We start from the raw sequence: 18,682 nt of genomic DNA on the forward strand, positions 1-18,682 counted from the left end.
GCCATCGTTAATAGTTTGAGTTAGAACTGTATTTTCAATTATGTGCATGTATTGAATCAGGTTAGAATGCAGTGCTTTCTTTGAAAATAGTTTGTATACAAGCTTGGCTTATGGATACATTAACTAACAAAAAATAATATTTGAGAAAAAGTAATTTCCTGAACAACGTTTCGGGAAAGACATGTTCCCAGTTGTTCTGCCCAGCTCCAATCTAAACCTTTCACCACAGCACTATTGGCCAATAACTATAAAGAGAAAGATTAACAGCAAAACATAACAAACTACCCATTAAAATAAAATCTTGACATGTGGATGAAGTTAACCAACCGGCTAACTCAACTATTTAAGAAACACAAATAAGCATATGTAAAAATCCTTTAGATAACCAATGTTTCTTCCTCCCCTCAGGAAATAATAATACTCCCCAAACCAACTGGTTAGATCAATAACAAATTATTCTCATGTAACACTTTTGTTCCGACTGGATCCTTGAAGGTACAAATACGAACTATAATGTGTGTTAAACTGTCAACAGCTAAACTTAAGCTTTGCATTATGCAAAACAGATCTTATCTGAAGGCAGGGTTGCAAAAACAAACAAGGTGATTCTCCAGAGAATGGGTGCTTGCCACAGAAAGGGGGATTTACAGTGCAGCCTGGGATATCCCACAATTTTGGTTAAATAATAAATTTATTTGTTTCCTCTTTTCACACTTTTGACTACAAGCCACTAATGAATTTAATTTTAGCTGGGTATATTTACAACTTATTAAGATAATTTAAATGATAAGAGCTTGATTACTGTATAATTTTTTGTTCTCGTAAACCACAAGAAACCTTAATGAGGAAAATAGTGTTATTAGAGTGGAATTAGACCTTTCATTAAAATTTATTAAGATATTCTATTTAAAAATACATTTAAAAAATTGTATTTTAATATAAAAGCCAATTGATTTAAACCATGGTGTTAACCATTGTGGTTTAAATGAGCCAACCCTGTCTGAAGGGAAGAAATTTGAAATAAGTCACAGTACAGCAGCTGTAATCACTTGTCCACTTTATACTCTGCAAAATAATCCATTGTAAATATTTTGCAAGGAATTGAAAACCTATTAACAACAAATAAATTTCAAAACTCTCAAATATAATTGAAGCAATTAAATATCATGCATATTATCGCCATTCACAGTACAAATACTGAAACAGAATGTCAGAAATCACAAAAGCACTCTACAAAAACAAAATCCTGATCAAAGATACATTTCAACTAGTTCAGCAACTATTGTTTCTTTTTCCAAATAATACTGTAAACTGTCCAAATGCATGGATAAGAGTGAGTATAAGTACTTACACAAAACATGAATATAATACTAAAAATGTGATTTTTTTTACTCTTCTAAAATGACGATAACATTCAGTCTTAAAGCCCACTGGACCCCGATGCTATGTTTACAGCTGCACATACAAGTCCAAATGTCCACATCTACTTCACATACTTAGCATCATTCATAACAGTTTTGGCTAAGGTATATAACAGTAATTATTCTAAAAAATAAGTGTAAAGCATCTATGTACTGTACAGGCTAATTCAATTTTCATAGTTCCACATTTTTTGTACTTGTAGCACACACCACAGGTAGCATATTTAAGCTGATACTCTCAAACATTACAGTTTAAATGAACGCTATGTAAAGACATGTTATCCTCGATGATGACTAGATCTCTATGAAAGTGATAAGCTGCTCTCGTCCTGGGCTGATGCTGGCAATACCTCTTTGGGAAAGCTACTCTCCACTTGATGCAAATCCTTCAGATGGTTACTTGCCACCCGCCGCGAGCTGCTTCATTCTGTTGAGAGCGGAACCCGCCTTGAACCACTCAATCTGCTGCTCGTTCAGCGTGTGGTTGAGATGTACCGTCTCTGTGGAGCCATCCGCGTGCTTGATTTTAGCTTCGACAGGCTGCAACAAACCAACATCAACTGTATTCCATTCCACGTTCATTTCAAACAAGAGATGACGCTTTTAAGAACACGTGCAGTAATGTACAAGAAAATAAACTATCCCAGCACTTGCACAGAAAACAAAAATATGAAAATGGTATGACAGAGATTTGAACCAGAGTCCTCCAGAAAGAAATTGCTAGCAAAGATGCCAAGCACTACGAATTTTCCGTAGTTTATACAGATTATCGTAGATCATTGCTATTTGTGTTAATAATTCAGTTGCTTGTGAATTATTTGTTGTGTTACGAGTAGGTTTTAAATAGCACATGATAGCATTTGAAATGAACTCTAAAGCAACATTGACAAGAATATTCAGTTGTGGAAAAGCCTCAACAGTGTTAGTCTGTCTGAGAATTAAGTCTATTGTAAAGTACATAATTGTAATTTTAGTATTCAACATGACAGGAAAGATGACTGCAAACAACTTGCTGAAAGTCTATTTACTTGTTTTCACGTAGACATATTCAGTATTTATGAGAGGAAAATATGTGAAAATAGTGTAAATTTTAAATAAACCTGGATTTAGTGTTTTTTAGAAGTATTGAAGGAAGTATTTTATTAAATAGTATTGTTAAGTTATTGAGTTAAAGTTGCAAAATGCAATTTATTTTTATCACTACTAAAACTTTTTGAAAAATACAGTAGAACCCGTTTATAGTGAACCCGCCTATAATGAATTCCCGTTTATTGTGAATTTCCGTCTCAGTCCCGTCAAAATGATTTGAGGTTATGTATTAATTTATTGGATATAGCGCACAACTTTTGTCAATGTTGATACGTTTTCCCGTGTACCACGAACAAATTTTGCCGACATAATGCACATTTATCTCAAATATTTTCATATAATTAAAAGTTTTTTCAAAAAACGTCTCTTCTGGATGACATTGAAGTTTTTCTCAGCAATACGCTACTCGATTGTCCACTGTTCATATTATAAACAAGTTGTATTCGAGTGGCCTCGGTAGACTACGTGTAGCCAAAAATGGTGATCAGTTTGGTGAAAATAAAAAATAGTTTTCCCTGAATAGTTAAAGAATGGGCGAACACGTGTACATTTATTATGTTATCAAAATTATAAATAAATTACCGCCACACAAATACGTATGTACATTATAGCAGCCAATTCAATATTTTAACGTCTCATTTTTATCGTTCACGTTTCGGACATTTTGATCGGGTAAAGTTCGTAATACTACCACTAGATAGAACTCTGTGGACAAAATTTTTCCATAGAAAGTGAGAAAATTTCGTTCCAGCTTTAGCAACTGCGATACTAAATGATACGTTGTAATCTTTGATGCACCAGACTCGTTATTTTTCGTTTATTTACTTTTGACGGTAAAAATAATTACGTGTTATTAAGCTGCAAATGTGCTTCAATAAGAAATACGTACATAAAAACGGTGAAAAACGCGTTAAAAAACGTAAGGCATTATCTGTGCGAGATAAACTGGACATTATTGAAAAGGGAGACTCCAACCCCACTGTCCCGCACGTGTTAATAGCAAAGGAACTGGGAATTGCAACATCCACATTAAGTACAATATTAAACAAGCTGAACAATCTTCTTTCTCAAGCTGCGATAACGTCACAGAGTATTAAATGCCCGAAAAAAGGATAATACGCCGATTTCCAAGAACCATTAGGTAATAGAAAGTGTAGTTCATTAAAAATATTATCTGCATTTGCTCATAAAACTGTTGTTTTGAGTATTTTCATTCGTTCTTTTCATGGCTTAGGCCTATGTGTAGTTAAGATTTTGCTTTTGAGTATGTATTGCCAATATAAAAGTTTTCCCAGATATAAAGTTTCCCCTCTATAGTGAACATATAAACTACTCCCTTAAGATTCGTTATAACAGGGTTCTACTGTACTTATTTTTGTTTTGAAGTACTACTACTGATGAAATAGGTAAATGGTTAGCAACTCTGGGCTAACATTGTTCAAAATGAACAATAAGAACTATAATTTTCTGCACAGCACATGCCTTATAACCTCTACATAAGGCACAAAACAGGTGTGCAGCCTTCACTTCGACAACCTCTCTGAAAATACCCATTTGTGCCTTTTTCGTTGCTCAAAATTTACATGTTAAAAATAAAATTAGTATAGGCAAGACTAATGACTCTTAAATGCTATTTGTCAAGAGATACCTTTAATAAATCAGGAGCAGTTTGTAAATGGTGCATTAACATTCAAAGCTCTGAATGAGACTTTGGCTGCCTAGCCCATCCATCTCAACACTGCACTACCTTGGTCTAGGACTTTAGTGTCTTTTAGTAAAGTGATTGATACATCATAAATGGGGAAACTAAGGTATGTAAGTGGTCACCTTTCCTGGTGCAAGGTTTTTCAGTCCCAGTAACGATATTCTGTCGGAAGGCTTGATCTTGTCGTAGTCTGAGGGATTGGCGAATGTGAGTGGCAGGAGTCCCTGCTTCTTCAAGTTCGTCTCGTGAATGCGCGCGAATGATTTGACGATGATCGCACGTCCGCCCAAGTGCCTTGGCTCCAACGCTGCGTGCTCGCGACTGCTTCCTTCACCTGCAAGGGAAAACACCCCACAAATAAAACACATTGAGTACACATAATTTAAAAGTGCAGTGAAATAGTCACAACATACTGTATTTACCCGCAGTAGTCTTCCCTGCATACGGGTCGCACCTATAATTTTGGCCAAAAAATCTAACATTTTCGCTGTAAGGTTCGACCTTGATCATGGATAGCACCATACTATATCTTCTACAAGTGAAGTCTTTATGGACCATGTCTCAGCTTATTGTCGTGCAAGAAACACAGCTCTGATGTGTACCCTTGCACTGATATGGACTTTCCGTTGACTTTCCCCTCTCCATCCTTTATGGCTCCCCCCACTCACCCTCTGCACCTAAGCATTATCTAACAAAAGAATACTATTTCCATACCCTTGTTTCCTTTCCCCGTCTATTGTTTATGTCAATTCCTTTAATCTCCAGTATGCTCGTAACATCAAAGAGAAATTTTTAACATTTTACAATGTCAACTGTTGAAAATACAACCAAATGGTGAATAATGCACTTTTTTAAAAACAGATTTTGCCTTAAATTAACAATTCTTCCGACTCACCATAGTTTTCATCTCCAACCACACACCATTGTACACCTTTTGCTTTCAAAGATCGAGCAACATCAGGAACAGGTCCCCATTCTCCTGTCAGCTGGTTCTTCACTTTGTTCATCTCGCCATTTTCTTCATTTACAGCACTGCAAAACAGAGTTACATCAGAGTTACCGCTCGCCAGTGATACTTATGGATTCACTTCTAGCATAAATATTTAGTTCACGGTCATGAAAATAAACAATATATTTTTTCAATAACCCACCCCAGTACCGTTTCATGAGGCAGTAGTGATTATTTGTTGTATGTTTCAAATGCCATACGTATTTACCTGAATGCAAGATGACCTGAATACAAAACAAGGCACACATTTTACTCTCAGAAGAAAATAATTTTGAAAGGTATAAACTATGGGAATTTGATAAAACAAACATTGCAGCTGATACAGGATTGGTGTATTGTTACTATTCCATGACCATTTATTTAATTGTTTTCAAACCTATGTTAAAGTTTAGCTTAGCATTAATTCAAGTGCAAGCAGGAAAAAAATATTAACAATACAAATCTAGTCTTTAAACCCCAATGCCGGACAAATTTGAATTTACATGTTGCAAGCTTGAAAAAATACTTGTCTTGCATTCGGTGAATACTGTACATAGATCATGTTTTCGACTGCTCATGAGTTTTGAATCTACTGATTATTATTATTATACTTTAAAATGGTAGAACTGTTTCCATAAAATTAAGAGGTTTTGCTATAGACGAATAACTCAGCCCCTTTGATTCCACAATTATGAGTCCAACATTAAATATTGTATACCACGTACAGGCACTTACCCAATGAACATATTATTTGAGATATTGTCCAGATGACCTCTGTATTTAAGCCATGGACCAGCGGCCGAAATGTGGTCGGTGGTGCACTTTCCTTTCACCTGAAACCACAGCAAACAAACATGAGAAACTTTGCTAAGTTAATAAAAACCATGACAATATCATAATTACCAGTAAAAACATTCATTAGTATGAAGTTGCCTTCCTCTTTTTAACCTTTAAACGGTTACAAGGAACAAAATGTACAACAGCCTACATTTTCCTTCGTTGTTTACTACTAATTTCATTGAAGTATGAATATTCATCTGCGGGAGCTTATAAAACGTTACATTAAAACTTTTTTAATTTACCTGAAAGACATTCCACATTAACTTGTCAGGAGGCTACAGTTTTTAAACATATATTTTCTAAGTGTTAAAATAAATATAAAACTATATTTTTGAAAAAATTAAATTTATTAGAGCTTGTTATTTGAGAACTTTGTAAAATATCAGTGATTATAACCAATACTTAGATCACAAAAAAAAAAAAAAAAATTCCATTAAAGTAAATACAGTCTAAGAAAATCTAGCACTATACATTTTACAGCGTTATAATATTATATTTTTCACTCCCTTCAATTTCACCATATGGCCACATACGCTTGCTTATAAGTTTACAAAGCACCAACATTTTCCGTGTAAAAGTCTGAAATGCACAGTCATTATGGCTGCTATCTACTAGTGCCATAGGTATGCCGATATCTTGAACTAAGGGACAATCTATTGTTAACAAAGATCTTTCAACCTTTTGTAATGGTAGTGCTGCCTTCAGTATGTGCAGTCATGGGACAGATGTTTGTAAACTAAGTTCTGCTTCAGTTTATGCAGCAGGCAGTCTAAAAGTTTTATGGGAAATCTCTATGCTGTTACCACCTTTTTTTAAATCCAAAATGAACGTGGGAAAAAATAATTGCAATATCAATCTTAGTTAAGAACTCAAATTGATAAAAATTAAAATCGAAATGTAGGTAGTGTCCCGCCTGAGGCAGGCTCTACATGGATGGAACGGGGCTGATATTCACAGGAGCCAGCTGCCCTACCTGAGGGACAGATCTATCGTTCTGGTCAGCCTGGAGTGTGTGTGAGGTGAGGTGGGGCGTGGAGCAGCGACGGAATGAATAAGTGAGAAAACTTGAGTAGCCCAAGAAAACCCACAGGCCATGGCTACATCAACCATTATCCCACTCACAAAAATCCGGGTCTGAACCCATCAAAAATCGAACTCTGGTTGCCTTGGTGGGAGGCAAGTGTTCTAACCACTCAACCACAATTACACCAAATAAATTTTGTATGAATAGGTTTTGATGTTTTGAATAACAATGAAAACTAAACAGACATATCCCTTCATTTGCTACAAATGAGGTCTTAAATTTTGAGTGCGTGTCACATTCTTTTAAGACCTTAGTTGACTTTTCTCATTTCCCTCTTAAGGAAATATCCCTGAAAATTTTTTTTACCAAGTCACTACCTAAAAATTTTTATTAAGAGGGTTTTACTGTATTTCTGAAACTTGCAGGCCTTTTTTTTTTAATTTTTATTTTAAAAAGAAAAAAAATATTATGTACCCTCTGTTTCCCGAGGCAGTAACGATACCTTGATCAGGATGGTCATGTCAATGAGGTCCTTGCCGTCCCAGGGGTCGAACGGCTTGAGCAGCTGTAGCCTCTGGCTGTTGGGGTCCACAACCACACTCAGGCTACTGCCGTCTGAGGGCGGAGCCTCGTACGTGTCTTCACCGGGGTCAAACCCCTTGGCCGGCAGCTCAGCACCGAACGGGTCATCGAGAAGAAACTCCTTGCCTGGAAAACATAAAACCTGACTGATTAACTGGCAAACTTTCACTTTTAATGATCATTTGTAAATGATAATTAATGAGTAGAGACAAGATTATATGGTGAATTGCGATAAAACTGAAACACCGAAGAGGATGACAATATACCATAAACACCGAAATGCAAGTTAATACACCATAAAGCACTGCAATGCAACAAAAAATTGAAATGAATTGGCATATTTGATCAAACTCAACTTAAATTACAAAAACATTATCTTTTAATACATTAAATTCAATGAATGAAAATTATGTAGCATGGAATTAGTACCAAAATGTATGTAACTAATTAGATTAGAAATATTTGTGCAACTTATTTTTACTAGAGATGTACGAACCTGCAAATTTTTAAGTCGAGTCGAGTCGAATTATACAATAATTAGTTCGAGTCGATTCGAGTCGAGTTTGTAGATCATAAATTCAAGTCGAGTCGATTCGAGTCTGAATTTTTATTTGAATTTTTGACACTTAAGTTGAGCTTGAATATTTGCACTTTACTGCTAAGAGTCCTTAGACTGGCCCACGTAATCAAATATATTTAAAATACAAGTATTAATACAAATAATTCATTTAGAATAAATTCTTAACTGATATAATACAATTCAATAATTGAGGTATAGAGCATAGAAAAAAGTATTTTTTGAATTTTTAAATTTTATTTAACAAATATTGCCCAACTATGAAAATTAAAAAAGTTTGATATCTCCTAAAGTATTTGGAATTTCTTATATCTGCCGGCTTTAATGAAAAGAGGAATTTTAAGAGCATATAATTAAAGTATTTTCAGAATTTTTAAATTTTATTTAACAAATATCGCCCAACTATGAAAATTAAAAAATTCGATATCTCATTAAGTATTTGGAATTTCTTATATCTGCCGGCTTTAATGAAAAGAGGAATTTAAAGAGCATATAATTAAAGTATTTTCAGAATTTTTAAATTTTATTTAACAAATATCGCCCAACTATGAAAATTAAAAAATTCGATATCTCATAAAGTATTTGGAATTTCTTATATCTGCCGGCTTTAATGAAAAGAGGAATTTAAAGAGCATATAATTAAAGTATTTTAAGTTTTTAACATTTTTTTTCGCAAATACCGCTCAACTACATATTTACCTTATTTTGGACCGAACGAGTTAGCTGCGGCCTGCAGCATTCACGAGTCAATAAAAAAATGAATATAATTTAGGCTTGTTGGCGCGAAGGTTAGGTTACGTTTCACACAATCATTAGAACATTTTTGAAAACTTTCACTTATGGGAAGTGTAAGGCCGTGCTACAATTAACGCAACATTACAATAAACGTTCCCATAACAAATATAATACATTTAAAGATTATTGCTACAACACTAACGCCGTTACGTTGCCGGCCAATCGCAAGCTGGCACTTCCAACCAATCCATGCTTTTGTATTTGTATTAAATAGTTACACTTTATAAAATACTTTATACTTCATAATTAATTTTAACTTGCCACTTAATTTGGATAGCAAACAATTATACAAAATGCACTCTCGCCGAACGTAATAGTGTAAACAAACACGGAAAAAAAATTCATGTTCGCCACCCTACACTTCCTAAAATTAGTGGAGCACAGTTGTTTTTTTTAACTGCCATTTCGTGATTGGTGGCGTATCAGTCGCAAACATGCGCTCTGTAACACAAATATAACGCTACCGTTAATTTATTATTGTAACGTTGCGACGATTGTAGCACGGATTTACTAAAAAAAAAGTAATATTTGGGCCGATATTAAGATTATAAAATTTAATTTGTGTTTTGTTTATTAAAAATGTGTTCGTCTTCTTTGCTATGTGGTCACACCTGTTAAGTTGGCAATATGTAAAACTAAAATATAAATAATATGGCCGATTGTCGTCATTGTTTTTAAGTACGTGTTTCGGTCTTACGTACGTATTTTTAGTGTCGGCTGAAGTCACGTAAGGAGATATTAAGAATTGTAATTCAATTTTATTATATTTTATCATCGAGTTTTATCCAATTTCCTTTCGAGTTTCGCCCCGTCGAGTAAAATAAACTCGAATGCCGAGCCGAGCCGAGCTGATGCTACTCGCTCGACTCGACTCGAATTTTCGAGTCTCGGCCCATCACTAATTTTTACATTATCAATTGTGTCCATTTAATTAAATTAATCAGCCTAAATCAATACAGAATTCACCGAATGCTTCTCTTACATTTTATTAATTATGAAAACAGGAAGGCTTTCAACTACACACAACTTTATAATTAACACTGATAAATTTATAAGACATTAGATTACACTAGTATTAAAAATTACTAAATTTTTTTCAGCTTCCAGTGTGCCATTTCCCCAGTGTTTCCAGGTTTTTAAGACAACTTTTAAATCCCCTGAGTTTTCCAGATTTTCCCCATCCACACGTGATTAATAATGCTGGTAAAAATTGATCTACACTTACTGCATTTTCTTTCTCAGTACATGATACTGGCTTAAAAACAATTATCAATGGTATGGGTATTAAAGCTTTGAAACGATAACAGAAAAAAAAAAGGAACAAATTGAGGTTTTTCACTTGTAGCAATCCTTACACAATCAAATCACTTAGAATAGTACAAACACCTCAAAGCACATGCCTAAGTCACTCACCATCAGACCCCTTCAGCTTGTCTTTCAAAGGATCAAAGTCGAGGGACCCTGCAAGGGATAATGCGGTCACCAGCTCAGGCGAGGTCACGAAGCAGTGCGTGGCCGGGTTAGCGTCGTTGCGGCCTGTGAAGTTGCGGTTGTACGACGTTACGATCGTATTCTTTTCCCCTTTCTTCACGTCTTTGCGGTCCCACTGTCCGATGCACGGCCCACAGGCATTCGCTAAAACAGTTCCTCCGAACTCGCGCAGTGTCTGAGCCTGTCAAATAAATTAAATATGCATACAGGTGCTCAGTTATGGTTTCCACACGCTATAAAAAAATTATATTTAAAATAATTTATTCACAAACCTCAGCTAAACTCTGCAAAAAAATCTCCATACAAACAACTGAAGAGCATGTATATATTAATACATAAATTGTTCAGAGACATCTTAAGTCAGATGTTTTAACACACTACGAATATCTGCAAGTGTTACACACTAATCTAAAAGCTACCTTCTAAAATACCTAAATACAATGGTCACGTATGATTAGGGACCCTTTTATTTCGCGAATGGTTTATTCACGAAATTTTTATACAAGCATATAGGGTCAACATACCAACAATTTATGTTATTTTTATTGTGTTACAAACCGTTTATGCGTCGCGAAATTCAGCGAAATTTCACGAAATTTGCCATTTTTCTCGCTTTGCGCGAAATAGGGCTAAATTCCTCTATTTCACGAAATTTCGCACGAAATAGTCCATTTAAAATCACTATTTTTAAGATTTGCGCAAGAATATGTTTACAAGTCAAAGATAAAACTCCACACTACACAAAAATATTTTACAGAACGACGCCTAGGCAAATCATTTTTTCACTTTATAATTTGATAATATAAGTAACTTCATATTTTAACGCCCTCGGGTTCAAGAAACGGGTTTAATACGTTTATTAACCAAACAATAACACAACTGTTTTGTTTTTTTTCGTTGGCCAACGGGTTTCCTAACGGCCATAACAAGCCATAGAAAAGAAATTACATAAACACTTTATCATTGCAACGCCATGTTGAATTTTTTAATTTTTCGCTGTGAATCTTTACTTTTTTCTTTCAAACCCCATTTATACGGAAAAAAGTCTTAATTTTCTAGAACATTCACAATATATCTGAAGTCAATACCGAATTACGGTAATTTACAAAAAAAAAAAAAAAAAAAAAAAACAATAATTTTACCAACATGGCATCCTTCCATACAAAATGACGTCCTTCATGTATTGTGAAGAAAACTTACACACTTTATCTCGTCTTCTCTGAGACGTTCGGAGAAACATTTATCTTTGGCTCAGAAACTCCGGGCTTGTTTGTTTTGATGCTGCTTATTGTTGAATACACACTTTTTATATATTTTTTTTGATTGAAAAGTGGATTTAAGTGTTACTCTTGAATTTATATATTCATACATTTATCTGAAACAGTAATTTAGCTAGTACTTTGCCCTCGAATGAAGCATGTAATTTAAACAACAGTTATACAATTGCAATTCGCCATATCTAAACGTGTTACAAGCATTTAAATCATGCCGAAAATTGTATCAATTTGCAACTGACGGATTTTATGTATTTGATGCAAAGAATCAAATATTGATGTGCAAATTTTGCAACTTCCCAACAAGGGTTTATATTAATATTACAATTTTAAATGTGTAAATGTTCAAGTGTTTAAAATAGCAAGATGTTTTCAATATTATCTCATAATGAAAGTTAAAATTTAACAGTTAAGTTATTTTCACTTTTCCTGTATTCTCTCCTCCCCCCCCCCCCCCCCCCTTACATAAATGTACTACGTGTTAAGCGAAACAAATTTTATTTACCGCTTTATTAAAAATTTTGACTTTTTACACAGCTTCTACTGGTTTTTTTATACCGCTCTTACCAGGGGTTTTTACACCGCTTTCACTAGTTTTTTTGCACCGCTATTGGTAGTTTTTATTTACCATTTTTCAGGGTCCCTACGTATGATTATAAAATTGTTGACAGGGAATATAAAAGCATTGAATTTACAGAATTTTAAACACAAATTTCAAGACATTCCAAACCAACAATAATGGAGGTATGGTATGAAACTACTATATAGCAATACAAAATGTAGTTTCTTTTACTACAATAAAAGTTCACAACAGTGAACTAAAATTTTAAGCTGTGCCCAGTAAAAACTTTTTCAAATTCAAAATTGTTGAATAGCACACTCCTAACATCTGGTCACTTCTGTAATGCAACTACTAATGTTAAACATGATTGTTTTTTGAGATACATACATGCAAAAATTTAGACATATATTAATGCAATTTGTGGAGTATACTCACAATGCCATCCCTTTCTATCGTTGCGCGAACTTGCTCCGAACCCGGGGTGACATTGAATGTTATCTTTGACTTGACGCCGTGCTTCAAAGCCTGCTTCGCAATGCTCGCACACCGCCCCATATCCTCGTAACTTGAATTGGTACAGCTCCCAATAAGACCTGTTCAAGAATTACACCTTAAGAATGTAATTACTATGCTAAAAATTTTACATTCAACTATCAGTTTTCACGGAGTCGATGACAGCATCTGTAATCCATTAAAACTGCACATAACCCATGTAACAGTAGAATATATATTTATTATTTACTGTTTTGAATAATCAGCGCCCTCTGCCATTTCTTTCATTACCATTGATAATCGGGAGTTGACTATAATGTGCAGTATTACTGTTTTAACCAAACTGACAGAAGTTCCATTTTAATTAATTCAAATTTTTAGGGACACTCCTTTAGTAGGAGTAACATCCACTGAAAAGAAGGCATCATAACTGGTATTAGTAAATAAGAGTGAATATTATTATAAAAAAATGATGAAACAAAACTATGTGAGATTTAACAACACTGCACAAATTGTAAGATAGTTGATAAAAATATTAAAGTTGTAAAATGTTTTTGATACATCAGTAATTTTTTTACAGAAACTAGTGACAAAATGAAGACGTGGAAACTCACCAACTTTGATGTCAAGAGGCCATCCCTTTTCCCGTGCGATCTGACCCAATTTAGAAATGGGATTTGCCAGGTCCGGGGTGAACGGGCCATTCACGTGAGGCTCTAACGTGCTCAGGTCAAGTTCTATCACCTGCAGGAAAAAAAACACTCCACTTTACCATGTTGCAGTTATTCCACTGAAGCATAGTAATGTAATGTCACTGCATGTACCATAAATACTCAGCTGTTCAACAAGCGTTCTCTCCAGAGACTATAAAGGCTGTCTACAAATTTTTGGTAAACAGATTTCTAAACTCATTCAGAACCTAAACCTTTTCTTCTTAATTTTCTCAGTGCAATTGTTTATGATAAAAGGCAGTCTCCAACTATTTATCTATATTTAATGTGCAACTATAAACTAAAGTGAGGCATAGATAAAGTTTTGAGACTCCCACATTTTTGTCACCAGTCCTTCAGTTTCATTACTGTTTTGTGACTTTCATGACCTGTAGACACATATTACAGCTATAAAATTCTCCTATTACATACACTTTAAGTTTGTAAACAATGAGTATAAAATTTTTTTGTGCTGTAGAAAAACATTTCCTTCTCAATTTATTCTAATATTGCAAAAACAATGCTTACCTGATCATAAGGCGCATCAGAATCTGCAGTAAGCAAGCTATCTTTGTACTTGTCAGCTGCATTTGCAACATCTTCCCTCCCAGTGACTTTCAAGTAGCTCTTCATACGAGAATTGTAAGGGAAAACCGACGTGGTTGCACCAATTTCCGCACCCATGTTGCAAATTGTCGCCATGCCTATGGTAAACCAAACTAAAAATTAGTGAAACTTAGGTTTTGTAGTCCACTGCCAATTTGACTGTAAAAGTCATAGCCGATCCATTCAGTATTGACGCGAGCTTTTCAGGTGCTGTTTTCATAAGTTTGAGTGACTAACAAAGCCTTTTGTAAAACATCACGCCAGTTTAAAAAAAAACTGACTTTTATCATTTAAGGGGGCGGGGGGGGGGGGGGGGGGGGGGGGGGGAAAGAGAGAAAGAGAGCAAGGGAGAATGAGGCACAAAGAGAAAAAATTAGTGCAAAAGAGAGATGGTGTGGATGACTATAATCATTTAGAGATAATGGAAAATCATTTAAACGATGTAGTCATGAATAATTGCTATGAACACACTGACTATAAAATGCTATAATATCACTAACCAGACAATTTTGCAACACTTTATTCAATCTTGTTTTGATGATCGGACCAATGTTTTTATTTTATTTTCAAGCCACAGTTATAGACTACGAAGTGGGAAACAAAATTAGCCGGAATCTTAATATAGCGCAACATGCTTTTGTAGTACCTCTCCTGAGTTGGTCTGCCAAGTGGAATCACCCGAAAATGACAAATATGGTTTCTCTGGCATTGTGTGTGTGTGAGTGTGTGTGTCTAATGCACTTGTAAAAAAAAAAGGCTGATTCTAACAAACAACGTGGGACTGGCTGTGATTTCTTGTGATGTTTAGGTAGTTAAAGTAGCTGTAATAAAACCAAGATGTTACCTGGCTTGCATTCACGAGTTTGTGTGATTTTAGCTGCCTCTGCTTGGGGTAGTTTCACAATAGTTTTTCATCTTCCCTGCTGGTGAAGGTGTAGAATCTCCTAAGCTGGTAAATGATGTGTGTGAAGCTGCTGGTCAGCACATTAAACATGTAAACGAAAATAAGATAATATTCCGTGAAAACATGATAGTTTTAGCGAGAAATATGTAGAATAACAGCGTGCCTTTACAGAGTAAAGACACACAATGTCGGCTAGGCTAAACGTTGGCCTTTATTTGGATAAATACAGTAAAGGTAGGTGTTTAAATCTATTAACAACAAAACAATATGTTAAAAAATTTATCTTAATCATCACCTCTTTTTATTTTTCATTACAGTACTTGTTCGAAATCTAGAAATAGGGGTGTATGAGTAGCATATTTTAATGTTGAGTCGAGTCGAGTAGTGAAAAACTAGCAATTGAAAAAATTCCCCCTTTAACCAGTGGTTATGAGCGTAACATTCATTACAGTGATGGGCAATCTGATATAAACTGGTAGTGAACCAATTACGATAAATTTTTTTTTTAAACATGTCTGTATACCAATACAAAACTGATTCCATACTTAAAATAATTTCTAGGTAGATGACAAAAAAAAAGTGATCTGTGCATTCTGGCTTTGACAAACAAAACTTTCAAGCAATTACTAATTGTGTAACTGAACAAGCCAATTAAAGAAACGCTATTAACGATTTTAAGGCATTACAGAAAAATTAAGAATATCGGCCAATACCGACACTAAAACAATTAGTATATCAGAATAATACTTCCAGAAATGTAGAAAAGTGTGTATAAGATGAAACAGTGAACCCTGTACCTGTGCAAGAAATGGAATCCACGCCTGGGCCGAAGTACTCCACAATGGCACCCGTGCCTCCCTTGACGGTGAGGATGCCAGCCACCTTGAGGATGATGTCCTTGGGCGAGGTCCATCCTTTCAGCTCACCAGTCAGCTTCACACCAGTCACCTAATCACCACAATCAATTCATTTCTTCTTCGAATTGTGTTGAACTTGCTCAACTTTTCAAAACAGAAATTAGCAAAGTAATGAAAATCTAGCATATTACCCAAAAATTAACAAAATTTTTAGTCTATCAATAACTTTCAGAGTATTAGGCATATGCTGAATGTTTTTAATTTCTGCACTGCTTTATTCAACATGTATTACAAAATTAATTTAATATTTATCAATTTTTGGTAGCTGCATATTACTTTAATGAAATTTAAAATTAAAATAAAAAAAAGAGTAAATTTAAAACAGATAAGAGGATTTAATATTATAATATTTATTTCACAAAAAAAAATTAAATAAGTGTTTAATGTACACACCTGTATTCACTTCGGACAGTAATAATTTATAAACAAGAATTCATATGTGAGAGGCCCATGATCCAACCAGAAAAATTAATTTTTCATGCACGTGAATTTTAAAATGCTGAGAAAAAAGTTTGAGCGTAATTTAAAAAAAAAAAAAAAAGTATTTTGGGTTGAGTAATAAATAGAGACCCAGAAAATTTGCGGGTTCAATGACCTCCAGGATAGACTCCAATATCCTCTACACACTCGGGCAAAAGCCAACTGTTCACTGGCTGCTGACCTGCGAGTGGTCTTGACTGGGTGGCCCCGGGATTCGACACTTCTATGAGTGATGGGTCTCTAATTGGCCCTCAGTCCTCCAAGATTAACAGTGAACCGATGGCAGAAGCAGCACTAAGGTAGTATAATTATTTGAATTTTAGCGTAACACGAAATGAACCCGCGAATTTTCCGGGTCTCTAGTAACGAACTGCTCGCCTTGGGGCACTTGAGCTCCCACGGAATGTCCGCCATGACGTCCACGGCGTCGGCTCCGCCCACCCCGATGCAGAGGCCGCCCAGCCCTCCGCCGTTGGGCGTGTGCGAGTCCGTGCCGATCATCAGCAGGCCAGGGAACGCGTAGTTCTCCAGGATGATCTGCACAAGGCAAACAGTGCGGATGCTGATAGTACACTGCCACAGCGAAAAGGTCTCCGAAATCCGGGACCATCATGCCAAGTCTTTTTTTTCCACCGCCAACCTGCCAACGACCCCACGTCTGTCAGCTTAAGTTTTCACACTAAATGTTGATACAGTTTTAAAGGAAAAACCAAATATGAAAATGTACTGAAATTGAAACAGACAGTAAAAAACTATGGGAGGAGGGGGGGAGAGGAACCCAAAAACATCTCAACGCAAGCAGCTTTAAATCTAACCTGAAATATGACCAAAACAAATTATAACAAATTATTATTGCTGGATGGCATGGGGAAGGCTGTAATCTGGGTTGTTACAAGCTCAGTTTTTTTTTATTTTAGTTCTGACATTAAGATAATTTAATAATTTAATATGAATTTCATTTCACACAAATGTTTTGCTATAGCATTACAATTTATCAATAGAGCAATATTGAACAGATATCATGGATGCACATTTGCATCTATACAGCCAATTATTTAGGTTTACGAAAATGTCTAATGCTGCTATTCAGTCACTGGTGTCGATCCTAGTTGTTGAGACAGCACTTCACTAAAATAAAGCACTGCTGTTGTCCCAAGAATTTAATTTCCATTTTAAAGAATTTCGCTATTTATAAGATAACTTAAAAAAAAAAAAAAAGGTTAATGAAATTGGTACTCACTTGGTGGATGATACCAGATCCTGGCTTCCAGAACCCGACTCCATACTTGGCACCGGCAGAACTCAGAAATTTGTACACCTCCTCGTTAATGCTCTTGGCCCGGGCCAAGTCTTTTTCACCGCCGACCTGCCAACAACCCCACGTCTGTCAGCTGCGGTTCTCACACTGTACCCCACCATCTCCTTTAGGATTCAACAACAATGACTGAGATCACCTGAAGACACATGTTTTAACATGCATTGTGATTCGTTATTCCCCTTCAATTCATTCATTAACTGCAAAATATACAAATAAAAAAACAAACACACAAGAATTCCTCGGGTCTCTAACGGACTTGTTTTTGAGCCACAGAAATAATACATGCATCAATAATACTTAACATAAAAACTATTTAATTCACTTGACATGTAAGTACATCTAAAACGTTAGTACACACTGTTTAAGATAATTTTTTTTTGACAGTTGCTGCAAAGAACATTCAGAAAATTACACTAAAATATATTCATGCAATGAACAAAACAACCATACAGATTAAAGTAGCAATGAACTAGATAAACATGCATGAATTATTATTTTGTTAATTTGATAAAGAGTGTAAAAACCTAAACACCTAAGTTCTCGCAATTTCCACCAGCATAAAAAAAAATGCTAAATATAAATTTTATACATTCTTTTAAATCTTATACTTTAGTGTTTGATATTGAATACTGGTCCATAAAAATAAAAAGATTTAATTATTGTTTATATTAGTAAAAAAAAATATGTTTATAAAATTTCTCAAGAGCATTTATGTAAAGTTAGGTTTTACTTCTTTAGGTGTGTTATAAAAAAATTATGGGAACGAAAAAAGACAACTTACAAATACAAATTATATGTAAGTGCTTTTAAATCATATACTTTAGTGATTTATATTGAATACTGGTCCATATAATTAAAAACATTAATTTATTGTGAAATTAGTGATTAAATTGTGTTTATAAACTTT

The 18,682-nt window shown here is 34.9% G+C and overlaps 1 protein-coding gene across 1 annotated transcript in view; it reads right to left on the bottom strand.

The window, feature by feature from the left end:
• Nucleotides 1-870: 870 nt before the first annotated feature.
• Nucleotides 871-18,682, bottom strand: part of LOC134537644 (probable aconitate hydratase, mitochondrial) — a 28,017-nt gene continuing 10,205 nt past the window's right edge. Inside the window, exons 4-15 of the mRNA XM_063378310.1 lie at nt 17,698-17,823; nt 16,836-16,994; nt 15,858-16,008; nt 14,079-14,254; nt 13,455-13,584; nt 12,784-12,941; nt 10,435-10,693; nt 7,570-7,775; nt 5,939-6,036; nt 5,111-5,247; nt 4,338-4,549; nt 871-1,961 (exon numbers count right to left, since the gene is read on the bottom strand). Coding sequence (XP_063234380.1) covers nt 1,818-1,961; nt 4,338-4,549; nt 5,111-5,247; nt 5,939-6,036; nt 7,570-7,775; nt 10,435-10,693; nt 12,784-12,941; nt 13,455-13,584; nt 14,079-14,254; nt 15,858-16,008; nt 16,836-16,994; nt 17,698-17,823 — 1,956 coding nt within the window. The 3' untranslated portion in view covers nt 871-1,817. The remainder of the gene's footprint in view (nt 1,962-4,337; nt 4,550-5,110; nt 5,248-5,938; nt 6,037-7,569; nt 7,776-10,434; nt 10,694-12,783; nt 12,942-13,454; nt 13,585-14,078; nt 14,255-15,857; nt 16,009-16,835; nt 16,995-17,697; nt 17,824-18,682) is intronic.

This window comes from Bacillus rossius, chromosome 12 (genome assembly GCF_032445375.1).
Source record: "Bacillus rossius redtenbacheri isolate Brsri chromosome 12, Brsri_v3, whole genome shotgun sequence".
NCBI classification, from domain to species: Eukaryota; Metazoa; Arthropoda; class Insecta; order Phasmatodea; family Bacillidae; genus Bacillus; species Bacillus rossius.